Source organism: Natrix helvetica (genome assembly GCF_964273705.1).
Source record: "Natrix helvetica genome assembly, chromosome: 1".
NCBI classification, from domain to species: Eukaryota; Metazoa; Chordata; class Lepidosauria; order Squamata; family Natricidae; genus Natrix; species Natrix helvetica.
The window spans coordinates 146,341,218-146,364,272 of NC_138548.1; the positions used below are offsets into that span (position 1 = coordinate 146,341,218).

At 40.2% G+C, this 23,055-nt stretch overlaps 1 protein-coding gene across 2 annotated transcripts in view; it reads left to right on the forward strand.

The window, feature by feature from the left end:
* The first annotated feature begins 4,027 nt into the window (after positions 1 to 4,027).
* Positions 4,028 to 23,055, forward strand: part of KYNU (kynureninase) — a 121,593-nt gene continuing 102,565 nt past the window's right edge. Inside the window, exons 1-2 of one of the 2 annotated variants that reach the window (XM_081935115.1) lie at positions 4,028 to 4,477; positions 22,045 to 22,236. In XM_081935115.1, coding sequence (XP_081791241.1) covers positions 22,053 to 22,236 — 184 coding nt within the window. In that variant the 5' untranslated portion in view covers positions 4,028 to 4,477; positions 22,045 to 22,052. Of the gene's footprint in view, positions 4,478 to 10,434; positions 10,629 to 22,044; positions 22,237 to 23,055 lie in introns of those variants that run through there. The other variant, XM_081935116.1, reaches the window with a different exon arrangement.

Here is a 23,055-nt window from a genome sequence, read left to right on the forward strand (position 1 = left end):
ATCTATCTATCTATCATCTATCTATCTATCTATCTATCTATCTATCTATCTATCATCTATCTATCTATCTATCTATCTATCTATCTATCTATCTATCTATCTATCTATCTATCTATCTATCTCTACACACACAAACCTAAATATATATCTATACCTACATATACATATGGCATGGGGGCAGGGGTGGGTTCCTGCCAGTTCTAACCTCTTCTATAGAAGAGGTTCCACAAATCTACCGTGCCGTTTAGAACAGGTTCCAGCTCCCTCCCCCGCCCGTCCAAACCACATTTGCCCCGCCCACCGCTCACTGATTAGCTGGCTCACTAATCGCCCCGCCAGCCTCTAAGAGTCCTATCTAAACTTTAAAGTCTTAAAGCTGTCAAGTTTGAACACCCCTGGGTTTTTTTCTAAAGGGTTAGGGGTGCAAGGGCCTTGTAACTTGACAGCTTTAAGACTTCCACACTTTAATGTTGTACGCCGCCCTGAGTCCTTGGGAGAAGGGCGGCATATAAATCCAATAAATCCAATCCAATCCAATGCCAGAGTTCCTGAGCCAACATGACTGGAAGAAGAATTCTGGGAGTTGAAGTGCACATGTTTTAAAGCTGTCAAGTTTGAACACCCTTGGGTTTTTTTTTTCTAAAGGGTTAGGGGTGCAAGGGTCTTGTAACTTGACAGCTTTAAGACTTGGGTGCTTCAAATGCCAGAGTTTCTTAGCCAACATTTTGGTTGCTAAGCAAGAGTGTTATTAAGTAAGTTTCACTACATTTTACAAGTTGGACACACCCACCCAGTCACATGGCTGCCAAGCCACTCTCACTCGGTCACATGGCTGGCAAGCCACTCCCACCCGGTCACATGACTGGCAAGCCACCCCACAAAGCAGGCCACACCTACAGAAGAAGTTCTAAATTTTTTTGAAATCCACCCTGCATGGGGGCCTAATGTTGAAGACACTCATCTCCCGTCAGATTGCGAGTTCAATCTTAAGTAGCAGCAGATGTTTCTCTCCTAAGGCACAAAGAAAAAAATACCTTCTCTGAATTTTGTGTAGGCGTCAGGAAGGGCATCCATCCAGTAAACGCTCAACTCTATCCAGTTGATCCAACTCTACCTCGAAGTAAGGGATTACAGGGTCATAGACAGGAATATATTTGTGTCTCTGTGTGTCCGGTGTAGATAGATAATTGTGTAGAACTAATCTAGACCAGGGCTGTCACACTCAGGTCATCACAGCGGTATCACGTGATGTATCGGGACTTTTCCCCCTTTCGCTAAACTGGGCGTGGCCAGCGCATCCAGTCCATGGGCTGGGAGTTTGACATCCTTGATCTAGACTATATATAACATATCTTTCTATTCCAGACAGCTACTTTTTTGTATTTAGAGAAGATTTTAATATACTTAAAAATAGATTGTACCATAAGGCATGTAAAATGAGGAGAGTAGTAAGAGTATGCTCAGTAATAGGTTGAGTGACATTTTAAAAATTATCTTGAGTATTTAGACTTGCTGGAGGGAAATACACTTTATAAAGATCATAGGCACTCCCTGTGGAGACCTATAACCTTTCTTGAAGCTACTCACTAGCAACCAATAGTTTTGTTCTCTCAATTGCAGTTGCAATTGGCTTAAATATAGACAATTGCAATTGGCTTAAATATATGCTAGCACAGCCTCAGGGAATATTGATAAATGGCCCTTTAAAAGATTATTCAAGTATAGTTCAAATAGGGAAGATATCAAAGCACTGTTAGCTGTATGTATAAAGTCAAATGCAGAAAATTGTTAATCTAGGTTAGTCCCATATGTTTCATTTTAACATTGTTTCTTTCTTCTACTCCCCTTTAGGAATACCAGTTAAAACATATGTGCATTTACCAACAATTTAATTTGCGCCCTGTTATGGGGGTACATGGAATTTTCCAGAGGGGGGAAAATAGTATGTGAATACTAATATATGATAAAATTGTTTAGCATCAGAATGAGTGAGGAACTTGTGATGTTTTTGAGAGTGCTTTCCGTGTTATATAAAAGATCACAGTTACAAAGAAAAGTCAGAACTATTAACAAACCAGGAATTCTAATATGCTAAATGTGTTTTGAAATGGGGTTAAAATTCAGAACTGGCTGTCTGGATACTTCAGACAAGTGTCCAGAAATATGAAGGACAACAAATGCAAATCAACTGATCCAGAGGTGGTATTCAGCCAGTTTTCTCCATTTCAGGTGAATTAGTAGTGGTGGTTGTGGGAGACTCTGGCCACCCACCCAGATATAATGCGCAAGCACTACTCATGTGCAGAAGGCGGTGCGCATTCACAGATGCAGGGCGTACACTGTCATTTGTGAACTGGTAGGGAAGGTAAGTGAATCCTACCGCTGAATTGATCCACAATACAACTAGCTTCTGTCTAAATGATTTTCTTCCCTGTATGTTGGACTTCTGGCGTCTACTGATCAGGTGGGCTGCCAATTCTGAATGTTCTGGTCCAATACTTCTCGTAAGCATTCAGAATGTGGGCAAAATGTGGGGGAAAGGCTTGCACAGCCTATCAAGAACAATGCAGGAAGTCCTGGACTTACAACCTTTGGTTTAGTGACCGTTCCAAGTTACAATGGCACTGAAAAATGAGATGTCAGTTTTTAACACTTATGACTGTTGCATCCCCATGGTCACATGGCAACTGGCCTATACTTATGACGGTGGCAGTGCCCCAGGGTCATATGATAACCTTTTGTGACCTTTTGGCAACGTCAATGGGGAAGCTAGATTCTCTTTAATAACTGTTCCTAATTTAACAACTGCAGCAATTCACAAAACAATTGTGGCAAGAAAGGTCATAAAATGGGGCAAAGCTCCCCTAACAACTGTCTTGCTTACACAATTTGGAAATTTTGGGCTCAGTTGTGGTCACAAGGTGAAGATTACATATACAGGTAGTCCTTGACTTACGACAGTTTGTTTAGTGACTGTTCAAAGTTACATCAGCACTGAAAAATGTGACTTGTGACCATTTTTCAGAGTTACGACCTTTGCAGCATCCCCACGATCATGTGATCAAAACTCAGTTGTTTGGTAACTAGTTCATATCTATGACCATTCCCACGCCCCAAGGTCATGGGATCAACTTTTGCGACCTTTTGACAAGCAAAGTCAATGGGGAAGCTATTTTTTTAAAGTAACTGTGTTATTGATTTAACAGCTGCAGTGATTCACATTAACAATCGTGGCAAGAAAGGTCATAAAATAGAGCAAACCAATGGCCTTGCCTCGCAACAGAAATGTTGCCTCAGTTGTGGTCATAAAGTGAGGACTACCTATCCTGTTTCAAAATGAAGAAAAGGAAAATGTACAGTTCAGTTTCACGCAAGGTAGCTGTTCTTTGGATTGAATAGAAAATTGTTTGTGTTCTTCCTTCTCCTTTGTAGGACAAATGTAAACTAGCCAGGCACCAAACTGTAAGCAATTTATGAGGTTTCTGCAGTTACTATAACCTACAAAGCTCCTCTTGTATGAGTTTAAGAAATCTGTTTGTTGTCTACAGCCCATCTTTTCTTCCAGGGCACAAGTTGAATTAAACTGAACTTAAATTAAACTTCCAATTTAAGTTCACAACGACCCTGTGAGGCAGTTTTAAGCAGAGGCGGAAATTGGGCCCATTGAATTTTAATGGGAACTGACTTGAGTCTCTCCATGATCTCTTTTCATAATATTCCATTGGTTTCCAACTAATCAAAGCTAACCAAAGAGCAGTTTTCAAAACCCATCGCAACTTTAATTCAAAATGTTAATAACTCAGGAGTTTAATCTGGCTTCTGTAACTGTAGCTCAGACACGCATTGCATACAGCCTTTATAACTTCTGCTCCTGCTTAGCTGATAGAGCAGACCATCTCCAGTAAGCGAAATGGACTGTTCCATTTCAAAAGGTAGATAAGGGCTCCGCTTTCTCAATTGCTTCTCTAAATAACTTTTTAAAATTTGCAAGTAGGAAAAGCAGCAGACCCGGGGGAGGGGGGACAGAAGAATTTGAATCCAAGCCCTTTACTTCTTTTCGTGTTGATTTCCCAAATGGAGTTTTTTTTTTCAGTATCGCGGAGAAGAAGTAAATAACGTTTCAGTTTCTTCCTATTTTGAAGTGGTACAGGCCACTTTATGACTTTAGAACTTTTTTTTGTCACGTCACTGACTTGCATGTTTATACCTGGCATTTTTTTTTTGAACCAGAGGAAACGAGGTTTTTTTCAAGCTTGATTTTTCAAGGTTGGGGTTTTTCTTTTCTTTTCCTTATTTATTCCTAAAAACCTATCCTCTTTTGCTAAGAAGGGATAACTCTTCTTCTAAGTTGCGGTGTTGACTCAGGGGGTGTGTGGTTGAGAATTTAGTTCACACGTTTTACATGCAACGCCTCCTTTCTCTGGCTTAATCCCTCCAGACTTCATTCCAATCTCTTCTAACTGCAGTGAAAATAAGTGTAAGTACCAAAAACTCTAATCCATATGTTTTAAAAAATCATTTAGACCAGAAACTCAAAATAGTATACACTATTCTTCCACTTTTCATACCAAAATAGTATGAGATGTCCTGCTTGCGAGTGTCTAGATTGCTATTACACACTGAAGTATTCCATGTTTTGTAAATATAGCTTATGGCCCTTACATGTCATGCTATGAAACTTAATTTCCACATGGTGAACAATCATGCATTTAAGTCATATTTATTAGGCGAGGCACAGTGGCTGGATTGACACACCAAAACTAAAACGGAGCAAAATTATTTATTGCATAATTCAGTTTGTGAAATGATCTAATGTAGGAAAGTGTGAATGTGTATTTGTGGGAATGAGGGATATTCTTAAATATGTCCAAGGGAAGTGTGTCTGGGTGTTTAAAAATGAATGGGCACTTGAAGGAGGGGGGGGGGTGGAATTAGCTCTATGTGTATAACATGAGATTAGTTATCTACTTGTGTGAGAGATTTGTTTGTGTGCGTGTGTGTGTGCATACATTTAGTAGGCCAACTTCCAAAATCCAGATGTAGCAGGTGCAGCCTTCTTCTGAAAAACTTGCTTATTCTGATTCTAGTCAGAAGAGAGGGTCATGATACTCTTTTTTCCCCCCAGAAATGGAAATTAGAAACCTTTGCCAATCTCTATCCATCCATATGTCAATCTATTGGCATCTGCACAACCTTTGTTAACTTGGTATTCCCCCTTTTGAATTTTTTTTTTAGATTATACCATTTACCAAAATTCAGAAAAAGTGAAAGAATTCCATTTAATATCAACAGGATTGTTTGAGTTGAATTTTATGGCTGGGGATGCTTCTAAGTCAGTTATTCATTTTTTGACCATGGAGTTTCTATCACACTATCATTTCCTATAATTTAGAATTATGTGAAAAAAAACTGGAAGTGGTTCTTCATACTCTAAATTTTCATGGATACTTTTATTTCCTCATGAGGATCTAAATAATGGCTTTTATTTGGCACAAAAGTACCGTGTTTCCCCGAAAATACGACAGGGTCTTATTTTCTTTTGATCCACGAAATATGGCCTTGGGCTTATTATCAGGGAGGGCTTATTGTTTTGGGGTTGCCGGATGGCTGCTCCCTTGCGAGTGGACTGCCGAAGAGCCGGGCACAGCCTCAGGGGCGAAGCAGCCATGAGGTAACCATGCTCACAAGCAGCCGCCTGGCAATCCCCTCTCCAGCCGGGCAGAGCATCATTCACTGACCTAGGGGGTATCACTAAGGTGCCAAGCCACGTGGCGCTCTGCCTGCTCCCCAACTCCCGCGGCTTGGCACATTCGGGATACCCCCTAGGTCAGTGCATGGAGTTCTGCCTGGCTGGAGACGGAGGTTGCGCGAGCGCCTGTTCTGCCCCAGCAAGCATGCCTCCCAGCCTCACAAAGCCCTTGCACAGCTCTCCCAGGGCATTGCCGCCGCCCACCGCCGCCGCCACGCTCCGAGCATAACTTCCAAACTCCAAAACTCGGCTGCCAAGTCTTCCAGCATCGGCCACTCTAGGAGTGCTCTCTATGGTGGGCCGGCTGCCAGACAGAGAGTCTTCCGGACAGAGTGTCTTCCAGGAGCTGTGGAAGGTTCCCTGGGGCTGTGTCCGGCTCTTTGGGATCCCACTCTTAAGGGAGCAGCTGCCCAGCAGCTCCCCCCTCCGGCCAGGCAGAACGCCACTCCCCAACCTAGCAGTATCCCGAAGGTGGCAAGCAACGTGAGCGCCTTCCCCCCCAGCTCCCGCGGCTTGGTGTCTTCAGGATACCGCTAGGTCGGTGAGTGGTGCTCTGCCTGGCCGGAGGGAGGGGTTGTCCAGGAGGTTTATTTTCGGGCGTGGGCTTATATTTTTGCCCACGCGAAAAATGTGGCAAGGCGTTAGTTTCGGGGAAGGTCATATTTTCGGGGAAACACGGTATATTGACACAAATTATACCCCAACGCTTCCCTTCACCATAGAATTGAGACCAGGCAGTTTCCCCCCCCCCCATTGTTTTAATCCTAGTTTTGTGACAGAAATTGGTGGAATCCCTGCTATTCTTTCCCATCCTGCCTAGTGTCACCTCTTGGCAGGAAAACCAAACACCAATTGCACCCCTGACTATGTGATGGGGTCAGAGATTCAAGCTTTAATTTTTATTACTTATTTAGCCTTAATTTGTGTATGCTTCTACATGATAAGACTGTTGATCTTTCAGGAAAATTGGAAGATCAATAAGCCTACATCAAATAACTCACAGCTTCAAAGTCTGCCAGAGAGATTGAAGGACCTGATTTGAAATGCAAATAAAGATAACTGAACTAGATTTTTTGTGCCTCTGGATCTTTCTTTCCTGAAGCTAGTTTCCTCTCCAAAATCAAAAAAGCTGCTTCTCTCTCCTATCACCTATCACCTCCAATCAATTCAATATTCCAGATTTAAGAAGGTTTGATCCAAGGGTCTGATCCCTTATCATAGTGGAAGCCAAAATCAAAATCATGGTGAGACGGGTGGCAAATTAATTAATTAACAGAGAAAGTGTCATGGGCATTTGGTCCCCAATGATTGGATGTATTGCAGATTGTTATTTCTGGCTTCACTGTCCCCAAGGTAATCTTTTTTAAGTTACCAGCTTGGAAAATTTTATATTGGGAGGAGAAGGAAAGCACCACTTCCAAAATAGAATAGCTAAATAGCTGTCCTTTTTCAGAGCACAGTGAGGTTTCACTTATTTTTATTTATTTACATATTTCTGTGTAGAAATGTGCTGTGTAATAATCTTGTAAATAAAAATAAGGAAAAGCAGCCCTCACATTGATACCAGTTGGATGAAGCCAATCACTTATCCTCAGTGAATATTAATTGCAAACCTAAATTGCAACGGAATATATTGATTTACTACATATCAGAAATCTGTTAATCTGCTACCCTCTGCCATTGTATTTCTCCAATTGTTTGCCTAGAGAGGAATATAATTTAGATTATCGAACAAATTGAAATGGGATAGTTATGTGCACTGATTATGCCACTTTTAATTCTATAGTTTAATAATAGGTCAGTTATTCTCAGAAACATCTGTTTCTCAATCCAGTGCCCCACAGCCTGTTATTCCAGATGCAGGCACCATATTGCAAAAATTATTTACTTGCATAACTGACTGCTTGCTGATTAGCTAACTTTGCCAGTATGAGGGATTTTATTCTGCATACTGTTAATTAATTTTAATAAAATAGGATCTAATAACACATGCTTTTAAATTCCACTGTCCAGTATCTGAATCTCCTTATCCAACATAGCCCATCTGTGTTGGCCCATAGATGGGCTATAGCCCATAGATTGTTTCAACTTCTACCCTCAAAACAGACGTTATAGGGCATTGCACACCAGAACAACTAGACACAAGGACAGTTTTCCCCCCATGCCATCATTCTGCTACACAACTAATTCCAACAACACTATCAAACTATTTACTAATATTGTATTACTATTCTTCTTCTCATCCTTCCTATTACCTATTTCCTTTTCTACATATAATTTTTTTGCTTGTATCTTTATGATTTATATTGTTTTATTTAGTTTCCTAATATGATTTATGTTGATTGCTTCTTTAGTATCCTATGACTATCACTGTTGTATCTTATGATTCATGATTTAGTGTATTTAATATATTTATGATTACTATGATCATGATTTACCACATATCTTTTATGTACACTGAGAACTTATGCACCAAAGACATATTTCTTGTGTATCCAATCACACTTGGCCAATAAAGAATTGAATTCTGTCCTATCCTATCCTATCATGTGTTGTACCTTATGATTCTTGATAAATATATCTTGTCTTTTTATGTACACTGAGAGCATATGCACCAAAGACAAATTCCTTGTGTGTCCAATCACACTTGGCCAATAAAGAATTATATTATTCTATTCTATTCTATTCTATTCTATTCTATTCTATTCTATTCTATTCTACCCCTACCCCTATCCCAATCCCTATCCTTCCACATTTTCACAAATGCTCTAGAATTTTCTTCCTTGTCTTAGGGCTAGAATCTCCTACTCCATTCTGTTCCATTCCATTTCTCTCTTCCCATCAATTCATCCAATCTTTAAACCACCATCTCTCTCAAAGTTAGCCAGGTGAGGTCCTCTTCAGTAGCATGTCCTACATATCTGAGATACCCAGCCACCCCGTTCTGGCTCTTTTAATATTATTTTACAAGTGCATTCTACCATTTCTCCCTTTTCTGCCTGCCTGCCTGCTTGTTCTTGCTCTTGGGTTCCTTATATCCATGACCTTGGCAGAGACTCAAACACTTTTTTCCTGCCAGGCACTTCATCCTGTCCAAGAAGGTTATTTAAATGTATAGCTGGGAAATGTTAGTCCTCTCCAGATTAGCATCTTACTTCTGAGCAGCTATGCATGAGAAACATCGTTCCTCCTTTTCTTAAATATCAGAAAGCACAGCTATGTGTCTTTAGACAATGGCTTTCATGAATATGCAGTTCTCACCTGTCTGGGCTCTGGATATTTATTGTAGAACCCATCAAGCCTTTAAAAAAATATATATATAGGGCCATTTTCAAGTGTGATGTAGGTCACCATTTATTAACCATATGACAAATTTCATATCATTCCCACTTAATTATTTCCTATTTCTAAAACAGCATTTCTATATAGAATGACAGATCCTTTGAAGGGATTTTTGCCCTTAAAGGCATCTTAGAAACACTCAACCCTAAACACCCTTCCCTTCTCTCCCACACATACTTATAGAATACATGAAATATTTTGTTTCTTGGCTTGTTTAATTTAGACTGCATCTGTTGTGTTAGAAATGGAATAATGCTGTAAAAGTGTGGAGTATGGAAAGCAGAAGATGACAAAAAAGTAGTATGACATTAAAAAAACAGTGCATAGGGAAGATACAGTTGAATGGGGTCAATAAGTGGGTGAAAACGTTAGCTTCTCCTCCCCAACCCCAAAAGTGAGAGAAAAAGCAATTGCTATATGAAAGATAGAGTTATCTGGTATTTTGTCAATAGAAGATGACCAATAAATATTCTAGATTCCTGAACCTTTGGAAATGTAGAAGACAGAAGGACAGGCCTTGAGAGATAAAAGGGGTTTTTTCAAGCTAAGACAAGCCAACCAACCCACCTCCAGGTGAGATCCATTCCTTCCTCTTGGCCTTCTCTGAAGGACCTGAAGACGTGGCTCTGCCAACTTGCCTGGGGCCCCAATGGGCTAGCTAGCTGGCTGAGGAATTCTGGGAGTTGAAGTCCACAAGTCTTAAAGCTGCCAAGTTTGGAGACCACTGAAACTACCTCCTCCCTGTGTGCATCTTGCTCCTTTCCTCATCTTTGTTAATTTTTAAATCACTTTATTGATTGATGAAATGTTTTAAAGTTTCACATTGTTGCTTGTATTGATTATGAGACCCCTTGAGTCACTTCTAGGCAAGATGGATGGAATTGCACGTGGTTCCCAACTCACAGCTTTTCATTTAATCACCGTTCAAAGTAACATCACTGAATAAAGGGACTTATGATTGTTTTTCACACTAATGATTGTTGCAGCATCCCCATGGTCACATGATCAAAATTTGGATGCTTGGCAACTGGCATGTATTTCTAACTGTTGCAGTGAATCAGGTCATGTGATCCCCTTAATAGCTGCAATGTTTCATTTAATAGCTAAGAAGAAAGGTTGAAAAATGGGGCAAAGCCCATTTAACAAATAACTTGCTTAGCAACAGAAATTTTGGCCTCAATTATCATGTCCAGGACTACCTGCATGAAGTTTAATAAATAAAGTAAAACATCTGAACAAGGCTAACTAACATGAAAATGAAAGGAACGAGTCAGTGAGACTTTCAAAATTACAGTACTAAAAGTAGTACTGGCTTTTATGGCATTGATTTCCCAGTCTGGTGTATCTTGACGGGCACTTGCCCAAAAATTAAGCAAGCTAGAGAAAACCCAAAGCAATAAAAAGTTGGGGGAGGAAGATCAGAGTACAAATGATGAAATAACAAACAGAACATGCCATAAAAGGGGAAGGATAAGCTGGACTTTAATAATAAGGGACTGAAAGAATGAATCAAAAACAGCAATTCCTGCAAGTTAAGGTAAGAGAAAAAAAAAACTTTCTTAGAAATAAGGTTGCAGGGTGAGGAGAAGCAAAACGTAGAGTTGGAAAGCAAAATTAAAATAACATGCTTTGTCCCACATAACTCTTCAGTAAGCAATGTCAATCTTGTTGAGCCGTGCTTGTATGATTTAGTGCATTGGCATCTTGGTTTCACAGAGACATGCACAATTGTTTTTAGTTAGGGAATCAATAATTAGGAAAAAATGCTTTATATTTGACAAGAAATTTGAATAGTTGTTAGAGGAATTATTAATTGGGGAGGAACTGGAGAGACCTTAATGTTGGTCAATATAATTTAAGATAATTCATTTACAAAAAAAGCAAAATAAAAATGCACTGAGTTTACAATCACGTGTGTAAGAAAATTCAGTGGAAATTGAAAAGATAAAGTAGTAAACATAAACTATATTGCAATTGTTACTTTTGTACCATTTATTTGAAATGGTGTTTCCTCTTCAGCAGGGGGTTGGATTAGAAGACCTCCAAGGTTATTCTGTTATTCTATTACTTGATAATCATATACAGTAGTATTTTACTTATCCCTTTCCCTTTAGTGCAAGTTGTCTAAATCTTATTTATTACAATTATTTATCCATAAGAACTGTTTATTTGGCAATGTCACAAGCGGCTGAGTAAAATTTAGAGATACAATTTGTAATGTTTGCATCTTGACCTGAGAATAGCAAAAAAGTATAAAACACATTGGAGAAACTTGGTAATTCTTTAAAAGCTAATTTCCTGTAATATTTTGTTACTATCATTCTAGTAAAGCATTTTAAAATATTGCTGAATGTAGTGAATTAAATATTTATTTTGTTCAAATCAAAGTAAGACATTAAAATTATTTAATTCTTTATTTTTTTTTCTTTTGAAAAACCCCTCCTCTTAATAAGTGTGTATTAAAAATTGGATTGATCTTTACATTAGATATTTTATTTTGTACGGGTACATTTTAATCAGTAGTTTCCATTTCAGCCCTCATAAATTGAAGATTTGTGCTTTTAACACTGTATTTCAGAAATGAATATAATTACAAATTTAGATGTAATGAAATTCGCTGTCCAGTTCTATAAAATGCAAAACTGATAGCAAATGAAATGACAGCTTGGGGAAAAAAATCAGTACTCAATCATTTGGTCATTTAAATGCGATTTGCAACAAATTATTCCAGAGTTTTTACATATATATCCATCAGGATGTTCCCTTCCAAGATTAGTAGAGTTATGTAGAGTACAGAAAATGAAACAGCCCAAAAATTCAAAGGTGTAAGATAAAGAAAATGAAGTTTAGCTAAAACAACTTTATACCAATACCGTTCAGTACTCCTCTCTCCATTTACAAGTAGTCCTCGACTTACAATTTTTTTAAGTCACAACAGCACTGAAAAAAGAGACTTATTTTTCACATGACTGTTGCAGGATCTGCATGTGCTGCATGATCATATTTCGGATGCTTGGCAACTGGCATGTATTTATGGCAGTTGCAGCTTCCTGGAATCGTGATTTTATGCAACATTCTGAGAAGCAAAATCAATGAGGAAGCCTGATTCACCTTACAACCATGTTAACTAACTTAACAACTGCAGGGATTCACTTAACAGTTGTGGCAAGATAGGTCGTAAAACGGGGCAAAACTCACTTAATTGTCTCAGCAACAGAAATTTTGGGCTCTGTTGTGGTCCTAGATCAAGGCTTACCTGTAATTTAATCTTCACAAACTATCCACATATCTCTCTATACTTTGTGTCAGGGTTCTGACCGGAGCCCTAATTAAATCATGAGCCTTGAGCCAAGCTTCAAAAGAAATCCAGTTATTAGGAGCTTCATGTCGGCACGTTCCAAGTGAAGCCAATTCTGCCCTCACTTAATTCACTCCACGGCTCCGGCCCTGTTCCCCCTCCGGCCACTGTGGAACTCCGTGGAGATGGCCTTGACATAGAGATGGGTGGAATGTGCTTTTGTTTTGACTGAAATGCAATTCCCTCAAAGCTGCGAGGCTCGTTTCCTTATCTCCCTGCCTAGGGCAACTTGAGAGCAGGTCAGGAATGCTTTGCGAGTTGACACTTTGCTTTTTGGTTTTTTTAAACTTCTCTTTCTGAGAATCGCAGCCAATCCATCCAACTACAACTTTTTTTTTATCCTTTCTTTTCCTTTTGACCCATTCACTCTTTGAGGTTTTTGGTTTTGCAATTTGTTTTTCATTATCTCTATGTGATCAAACCATCTCAGTATACTGCTTTATTGATAGTCACTTATTTTTGTATATAAACCATTTTCACTGTGAATTCATTCATTCTTGACCCTATTTCTTCTCATTTGACCATATACAGTATACTTAAGTAGCCCCTTTGCACTTTATTCATCTCAGTGCTGATTGATCTTCATTGTCAATTCTAATGTTTCTATGCCTGTTATCATTATTTTGATTCTCATTACACTTAATCTTAAACCCATATTTTAACGGTGTTCCTTAAATTACCTTACAGAAGCATGACAATAAAATGGAGTTGCTAACTGGTTGAATATAAGAATGAAAAGACAACTAAGCAAAGCCCAAAATATATGGAATGTGGATAAATATGAAACTGACATGGGGAGTTTGTAAAGCAGAGGTTTGCCATTCACTTTTATACATGATAAAAAAACTGAGTGGCAAATTGACTGGAAACGACAACAGAGGACAACTAAGCATGGGTTAAAATATATGAAACATGGATATACATAGAACTTTTAAGATTATGAAATAAAGCAAGATGTTTACCGTTTGTTATTCTATACCAGCGATGGCAAACTTTTTTTGGCTTGCGTGCCATAAGTGGGGGGAGTGCAGGGGGGTCGCGTGCAGGCGTGCCGCACCCATAATGCAATGTGCGACCCCAGTGCACATGCACGCACTACAGGCGGGACACCCCCCCCCATTTTTGCATGCTTTTTTCGCCCTCCCCAGGCTCTAGAGGCTTTATAGGAACATGGGGAGGGTGAAAACAGGGTCGCTTTAAGCACTCCGAAGGCTTCAGGGACCTTCAAGAGGCTTCCCTGAAGCCTCCGGAGCAGTCAAAACGACCCTCCAAACAAACAGGAAGTCTTTTCCCGAACTTACGGTTTGCCCATAGGGCCGTTTTTTTGTGCTCCGGAGGCTTCAGGGAAGCTCATGAAGCCTCCAGGGGGCCTACGGGGAGGGGGCAGGGGAGGGGGCAGGGGAGGCTCTTTTTGCCCTCCCCAGATTCCTATAAAGCCTATAAAGCACATTCGTGCTGGCCAGCTGACAGGGCAGCGCCTCGTGTGCCCTGACAAATGACTCCGCGTGCCACCTGTGGCACGCGTGCCATAGGTTCGCCATCACTGTTCTATACAATAGATTAAGGGAATTGAAATGAATATTGAACAGCGAGGTTTGCCATTCATAGACAACTAAAGGTAATCTAATCCAAGACATGGAAAAATTGGAATTAGAACGTGAAATACACTTATAATGAGAAACCATTGAGACTTAAAGGCAGAATCACAAATTGGGGGCACGTAAAGATGTATAATTATACAAAGATAATGATGAGAATATAGCTGGGAATTGTAATCAGGTCTACATCTCGACCAAAATTAGGCTTGGGCGGGGGGAGGGGTTAAAAGTACAATGATTATATATGTATACCTTTTTGTTCTATCTTTCTTTTTTTTAAAAGGTGGAGAATATATGTTTAAAATTAAATAGGTATATTGAAAAGGAACTGTAATTATCATCAACATAAAATGGAGCTTGCTCAGAAGCTGAAATACACCAAGCAAATGAGATGAAGAGTGGGAAGAAAAGGAGAGAGGTCAGGGAAGGAGGGAGGAATAGGAGAGAGGGTAGGAGGGGGGAAGAGGAGGAGAGAAATGAGGAGTGGAAAGGGGAGAGAGGAGTAGGAGAGAGGAAGGGGAAGGAGAGAAGGGAAGGAGGGCAGAGAGACACTATTAGTTGCAAGACGAAAGGAGGTAGGGAGGGGGATGAGAGAGGGAGAAGAAAGTGAACGCACAAATATAGTGCATGGAGAGCAGAAGAGCCAATAACTGTTTTTTTTCCCTTCTTTTTCTTATGGGGAGTTGATGGTAAGATGAATTGATGTAAACATTTAATAATACAAAATGATGTTGGCTATGTAATTGTATACATAGGATTATATGTTATGAAAATGAAAAATAAAAAAAAACTTTATGAAAACAAATTCCTTACAGAAGCTTGGAAATCCGCTATCAAAGTAGTGTCAGCAATACTCTGATGGCACATTCTCCTTTTTGTCCCAAATTGATACAGTTTGTTCTAGTTATCACCTAGTGTCATTGTCGTCGTCTTTTATATATATTTCTCAACAAATAATTTTAATTGCATTTTACATGGATAATTTCACTGAGCTGACTATAATTCTGTTGTCCACATTGTTTATTTCTTTAGACCAACAATGGCGAACCTTTTTTGGCTCGCGTGCCATAAGTGAGAGGAGCACAGGGGGGGCATGTGCAGGCATGCCACATCCATAATGCAATGTGCGACCCCCAGTGCACATGTGCGCACTACAGGCGTTCCCCCCCATTTTTACATGCTTTTTTCGCCATCCCCAGGCCCCAGAGGCTTTATAGAATTATAGATTATAGCCTTCGGACAGTTCCTGAAGCCTTCGGAGCGCTCAAAACGACCCTCCGCGCAAACTGGAAGTCTGGTTTGCTCAGAGGATCATTTTGAGTGCTCCGAAGGCTTCAGGGACTGTCTGGAGGCTTCCCTGATGCCTCCGGAGGGCGCCTGGGGGTGGGCGGGGAAGCTGTTTTTGCCCTCCCCAGGCTCCTATAAAGCCTCTGGAGCCTGGGGAGGGCAAAAAATGGCTTTTAAAAAGGGTGAACTCAGCTGGCCAGCGCGTGCATGCGCATTGGCCAGCTGACAAGGCAGCGTGCCATAGGTTCGCCATCACTGCTTTAGACATTTTGTTTGGCTGCCCATCTATCTGAGAAACTCTGTATGGTGAACATAAAAACAGAGACATTCATTAAAAGAAAAAAAACCAAGTAAAAGTACTTTGAGAGTCAGTAAAAATATGAAGCCTTTAGATATATCTATTCCAGATCATCCATCCTATCTCTCTTGCATAGGAGAAAATCTAGGTCTTTATATTTGCTTCAAGCCAGTAATTTTGCTGGTGGCTAAGAAAAATAACTGCTGCTAAATTTGCGTACAGCATTTGACACTCTTGATTATAAAAGTCATGTATTGTCTGAGTTAATTAGCTATGTGTAATAAGGTTTCTCATTTTTTTTAATCTATGTTTCTTATTACTCATGTTCAATGAAGTGGAAGAGTCTCTACGTTCTCTCAGCTCTTTCAGTTATTTGGTGGATCGTTTATATTTATTTGTTTATTTATTTATTTTTTATGCCACTCATCTCTCCTACATGTTGACACTGGCAGGTTCTGTTGTTGCTCAGAGTCTAGTATTAAATCGACCCTTGTTTACTTGCACACATCGTTGGGTTTTTAAAATTTCTTTCATTTTCAAATCTATGTTGATATTCAGGTTTATTTTGCCTTTGTCTTGAATGACCCAGCAGAGTGTTCGCTTTTTTAAATAGCAAACTTGCAATTCCATTTTATTGAGTTCAAAGACTGAGGAGTTCAAAGACTGGGATTTTTCTTCCCTTTCTCTCTTTTACCTTCCTTTATTTCTTTGCTCTTCAGCACTATTAGTTGCAAGTATTTTGTGTGGTATGTAATTTTGCAGTTTTTACTTATGAGAAACTTACTTTAGAACTTTTGATGAGTAAAGTTACAATAGCATAGATTTCTTTTGTCTTTTACATACTTAAGAGTATCTGTTCATCTCTTAATTTGGAAATATCAAAGCAGTTAGACCTTACTTTTATGATGTCCCACCTAGATGGCAGCAATAGTTGAGCATGCCTTCCTAATTTTCCTCTTTCTCCTGCTCTATACCCAAATGTTGCAATTAGTATGGTTCTAGATCTCTCCTAGCTTATCCCTATCTCTTTTTTTGTCCTTTCCTACCGTGTTTCCCCGAAAATACACCATGTCCTGAAACTAAACCCTTGCGACATTTTTCGCATGCGCAAAAATATAAGCCCACCCTCGAAAATAAACCCTCTGGACAATCCCCCCCCTCCGACCAGGCAGAGCACCGCTCGCCGACCTAGCGGTATCCTGAAGGCACCAAGCCACGGGAATGAGGTGGGGGCAAAGGCGCTTGCGTTGCTTGGTGCTTTCGGGGTACCGCTAGGTCAGTCAGCGGCGCTATGCCCAGCTGAAGAAGGGGGGGTTGCTGGGCAGCTGCTCTCTTGCGAGCGGGCTCCCGAAGAGCCGGGCACAGCCTCAGGGTCGAATGGCTGTGTTGCGCTGTCGCAGCAGCAACGCAGCAGCCATGAGGTGACCAAGCTTATGAGCAGCCGCCCGGCAACCCCCCTTTCCAGCCGGGTACAGCGCCGCTGACCGACCTAGCAGTACCCGGAAGGCACCAAGCAACGCGAGCGCCTGTTCGCCGCCCTCCGCGTCCCGTGGCTCGGTGCCTTCGGAATGCCCCTAGGTGAGTGAATGGGGCTCTGCATGGCTGGAGGGGAGTTTGCAGCGGCTTTTCCTCTCCCCGCTCGCGCGAAGGGCATCTGCGCTGCTGGCGCCGTCCACCGCTTGGTTTTTTTTTTCAAAGCATGGAGGATGGATGCCGCTCTGGAAGTACGCTCTATGGTTGTGGGCTGCAGATTGTACAACCATAGAGATGTTGGCTATTAAACCAAGGAATCTATGAAATACCATGCAAAATCTGCCCTGCAACATACATAGGACAAACAAACAGAATAAATGCATGCATCGCAGGACACAAGAACACAGTAAGAAAAAAAGAAAAAAAACTTCCTCCCTTTTCCAACACCTTAAAGCTACAGGGCATGAAATTAATTTTGAAGGAACCAGGTTAATCTCCAAAACTGAACACTTCAACAAAAGAATAATTATGGAAGCCGTTACAAGACAAAACAACAACGGACACACAGCCAGCACCAATCAGCACCAATCTACCAATCATGATGCAACCACACAACCAATCATTCCACTTACTGAAACAAAGCCAGCACCCCCCACCCCCCCACCAAGATTTATAGAAAGACGGCAGTTCCGACCACGCTTTAAGTCCAAAACCCAGCCTGAAGATGGTGAGTGCGACCTCGCCGAAACGTTGCCAAGACAATCTCAATCTTACATGGGAAAAGACCAGAATACAACAAGGCCTACACCTGTGAAAATCTATGAAAACACACACACACACACACACATACACACACACACACACATATACATACATACATACATACATACATGTATGTACATATGTACGCACACACACACACACACACACACACACACACACACACACACACATCAGTACTTGTGGGCACATTCCAAATTAATCTTCAGCTCTTTCTCTTCTTCTGACATTTCCAATTCTCACTTTCCTCAACTTTTCCCCTTAAAGCATGGTGGTGGGGATGAATGATCAATTTGATGGTGCCATTGAGTAGGTAACATTTTTCTTAGCACGCCACTAAGTTTAGAAAATGCTTTAACTTAGTTAGTAAAAGATGGGTCCTATTATGCTTGGAGTTGGAAAACTTCAGCAATTAATATATGTAAGCCATAAGTTATTCTTGATATAATTAGTATTCAGTGGTTTGCATGCTGAACTTATAAGAAATGAATTCTTTCATAAAGCTTATGGTAAATGTCAGTAGTTAATCAACTACAACACCAAATGAAATCTGATTACTAGTTTGTTACTTGTATATACTTAAAAAACAACAATCTGAAAAATGTCTTCTTTTATCAAGCATTTTGGCAACGTCTTAGGTTTGCTATTTATCATGGTCGCTATGGTTATAGTTCACAGTTGATTTTCAGATTAATGCATAGATTTTGCTTGATTTTTGTTATGAGTAGAAAGCTTGAGAGAAAGGTACTGAATATGCCTATGATGCCCTCTCTGCAGGCATGCAAGTCATCACCCCAGCTCAGCTCCACTGCGCGGGAAACATACGTGCATTTGCACACGTCTGCAAGGGGCAGGGAGGGTGCGCCCCTCGCGGCTCATTTTACTAGGGCCAAAATGGGGCACGGTGGGTCACGTGCACAGGCGCAGGGGGAGTGGGTCACACCCAGGGGGGCTCTTTCGATGTGTGATGACAAAAGGGTTAGCCATCACTGGAATTTGCTAAGAAACCATAATATTTTGCTCCATTTAAAATCCTCCAGTTGCCAGAATTCTACTAAAATTGAATCAAAAGATGAGAGAGGTGGAGAAGAAATGTAGGAAGTCTTATTAGTGAAGCAAAATGTTGAAACAGTAAATATTCTGCTGGAAATGCAATTGGTGATTGAAATACTTGCACCCAAGAAGCATTAAGTATATACCTTAAACACAACATTACTGCTCCTTTTTGTGTTAAGATGCTATTTCCCATCATAGATTATTATTAAGTGTAGTAGTTAACAAATGTTAGGTTAATGTAGGACTTGGTTCTGGTTTTGGACTATGCAGAACAAATTTCGAAGGCAAGCAGTGCAATGCATAGGCCAGGGAAACAGAACGAATAGAGGCATAGCAGTCAAGATCAGTGTCAGGCCTGTAATTCTGTTCCTTTTAGGATCTTTGGCCTGCCACATATTTAATATATATATATTATGCTGTTTCATTGGTATAGTAGTTGGGAGGGGGGAATAGAAAGGAGTAGGATTGTGGAATGTATTGTTATGGATTTCTTAGAAGCTCAAGGTCGTCCTTTGTCTCCGCACCTCGACACCTGGCCGGAAGAAGAGGGGTGTACATGCCAGCGTGGAGGATGAAGATTGGACCATGTGATGAATTATGGGGTGTGGGGATTTAATTTGAATTTAATTTAATTTAATTAGCACTTCTAGACCGCCCCCTCTCCCAAAAGGGACTCGGGGCGGTGTACAGTCCATATCAAAAACATCATACATAAAAACAATTAAAATTATTAGATGGATAAATACATAAATAAGAGGAGGATAAAATAGACAACTGTAATTGCTAAATAAATAATTTAAGATATACAAAATTTAAAACCCCAGTGTCCTATAAAATTAAGTCCCCTAAAAAACCAGTAGAAAATATATATGCCAGGAGGTGACGTTAAGAATTATGCCAGGCCAGCCAGTCGGAACAGGTGTGTCTTCAGTTTCTGCCGGAAGGAGCGGAAGTCAGTGGTGGTTCTAATGTCGGGGGGGAGGTCATTCCAGAGGGTTGGGCCCATCACAGAGAAGGCCCTACTCCTTGGTGTCGCCCATTGGCATTGCCTAGTGGACGGCACCAGGAGAAGCCCCTCCCTGTGAGAGCGGATTGGCCGCAGGGATGTGTGTGGGAGGATGCGATCCCGCAGGTAACTAGGCCGCAGGTAACTAGGGATAGATGATGAACTTTTAACTGGGTGAATTCACCGGATGTACGTTAGAGTTGAGATTCAACAGCATAATGCCAACATTCCTGTCTTATTAAATTGGAGTTTTAAGGATCACTTTGCCTTGGACAATGATTTAATTCTGCATGATATTTGGAACGCTGACAATCAGTTTCATTCATCCTGGAGAAGAGAAATAATAAACTGCTAGTTAGATTACCGTTCTCTGGTTTTGTTTGATTTTTATAATTTTTTAATTAACATTTATGTTAACATAACATACAAACAGAAATAAATATAATACGACAATGGGGAAAAGAAGGGAAATAAGTGTGAGTTTAACGGGGGGGGGAAAGTAAAAAAAACCCAGTGATTTTCAACTTTTTTAAAATGTAGTTGCAATCTCAACTTTTTTACTTTAGTGATTAGGTAAATGGCTAGTACTTAGTAAAAAGTAAAATTGAGGTTGCAGATACACTGCAGGTAGTCCTTGACTAATGATCATAACAGTCCAAATTTCTGTTGCTAAGTGAGACATTTTTTAAGTGAGTTTTGCCCTGTTTTATGACCTTTCTTGCCACAATTGTTAAGTGAATCACTGCAGTTGTTAAGTTAGTAAAATGGTTGTTAAGTGAATCTGACTGCCCCATTGACTTTGCTTGTCAGACGGTTGCAAAAGGAGATCACATGACCTTGGGATACTGGAACTATCATTAATATGAGTTAGTTGCCAAGCATCTCAATTTTGATCACTTGACCACGGGGATGCTGCAACCATTGTAAGTGAGAAAAATGGTCATAAGTCCCTTTTTTGAATGCTGTTTTAACTTTGAACGGTCGGTAAATGAACTATTGTAAGTTGAGGACTACCTGTACTAATTAGTAAAAATTCAAAGTAAAAAGTAACATTGAGACTGCAACTATGCCAGCCAACAATACTCGCTGTTTCTAAGCAACATTCTGATCATCAAAACCAAAAATCAAAGTTTTTTTCCCCTGTTTTTATGAACACAAAATGTAGAAGTGGTCTCCAAGTGGAAAACCATTCTTGGTTCGGGAAGGAACATCGATGCCTCCGAAAGCCTGTGATGCTCCCGATCTGAACAGTGAAGCTTCTCTTAAGGGTCGGCAGTTCAGTGGTTCAAATCCCTACCACTGCGTAATAGAGTGAGCTCCCGTTACTTGTCCCAGCTTCTGCCAACCTAGCAGTTCAAAAGCATATAAAATGCAAGTAGAAAAATAGGAACCCCCTTGGTGGGAAGGTAACAGGGTTCTGTGCGCCTTTGGCATTGAGACATGCCGGCCACATGACCTCAGAGACTTCTTCAGATAGTGCTGGCTCTTTGGCTTTGAAACGGAGATGAGCACCGCCCCCTAGAGTCGGGAACGACTAGCACATATGTGCGAGGGGAACATTTACCTTAACCTTATGGAAGTCTGAGATTACCCATCTGTAGTTATTCCTTCCAATCTATATATTTCTATATTCTTAGTTTCTGTAAATGAAGATGCCAAAGAGCATAAAGGCGGCTTGAGCTTGAAAAACGTCAGTTTAAATGTGGTGATACACCTGCTATTTTCAGGAGCACAGATTGTGGAAGCAATCATGCTGCCGGCAGCTTTCTGAATCTGCAAGTGTGAACGACACTATAGAATTTGTTACTGCTGTTGAAGCAGTGGTAGAACAGAGAAATTGCTGATATAGAGCTTTATGGGGGAAAGATTATATTTAAAACTAATAGCTTCGAGGCTACAGCAGTCTGCTGCCTTGAAAAATGCTGGAATTGAGAGTTTCTCACTTTTCTCTCACACTGCCAAGCTTTTCATTTTTAAAAGCTTGTAGTTGACTGCTCATACATAACTATAATCTTCACATCAGACACTAGCCCATATGCATGGCATAGTCTCTAAATGGAGATTTCTTTTTCTCTCCCTTTGTCTCTCTGTCTTTAGAATAAGAAATGTGTTCCTTGAAAATGGATCTGCCTTCTCATGTCTCACCAGCAAGCATTATAGAAACAATTGCTTTCGAACTAGCGTGCAGTCCGGTAGATAAGAAAGTCGCTCTGCGCTTAGATGAAGAAGATGAGCTAAAACACCTTCGTGAATGTTTCCACATTCCTAAAGTGACGGATCTACCTCCAAGTAAGAAGTGCAATTATACTAAGGTGGCTTTGTGGTTTTTTTGCATGCCTATCTTGTAAATCCATGGGAATCATCGCTGCTTCACAGAGCAAAGGAGCTCTGGCAACCACCTCTCTGAACTCAGCATGTTCCTTGCGTTGCTAAATCAAGACCTCAAGTTGAATACTTTATGTTCTCACGCCTGTCTTGAACAAAACGAATGAATACACTGCAGCCCTTGTGTAGTGCTTATGCTGTCACTCAGCCTCCCTGAACAATATAGTGCCTGATTGAAAATTGTAGGCAAGAGCATATCTTAATAGGTTTTTGCTGCTTGGATTTAGTACTTATTGCACATAAAAAAAATAAAACCCTCAAGCCTACAGGCTTTGCTTCCTTGTTGTTGTTAATTGTTAGAATCCATCAGGATCTTCCATATAAATGTCTGGAATGAAAGCAATCTAAGAGGAATAATTATGCCAGGATAGTTGGCCTTAATGGTTAATTAAATAATTGTACAGATTGATCAGTTAAGACAATACTCTTGATTAATTTTATAAAATCTCCATGGTACTTAGAAGTATATATTCGAAGTACACTTATATTGTACAGCTCCTTTCGTTGTATAGCTGAAAATGTTTCATCTAATATGATGTTTGCTGTAACTGTTTCACATCTAAAATTTGGGAGTAATTGCAAAGAGAAAGGGAGAATATATTGATAGTAAAATACTTGATCAATAAGAATAAAATTTCTTAAATCTGGTGACAGGCCTGTTTGTTACTCTAAATATTTGTAATGGCTTCCATTCCATTCATTTGAAAAATATTTGGTAAGGGG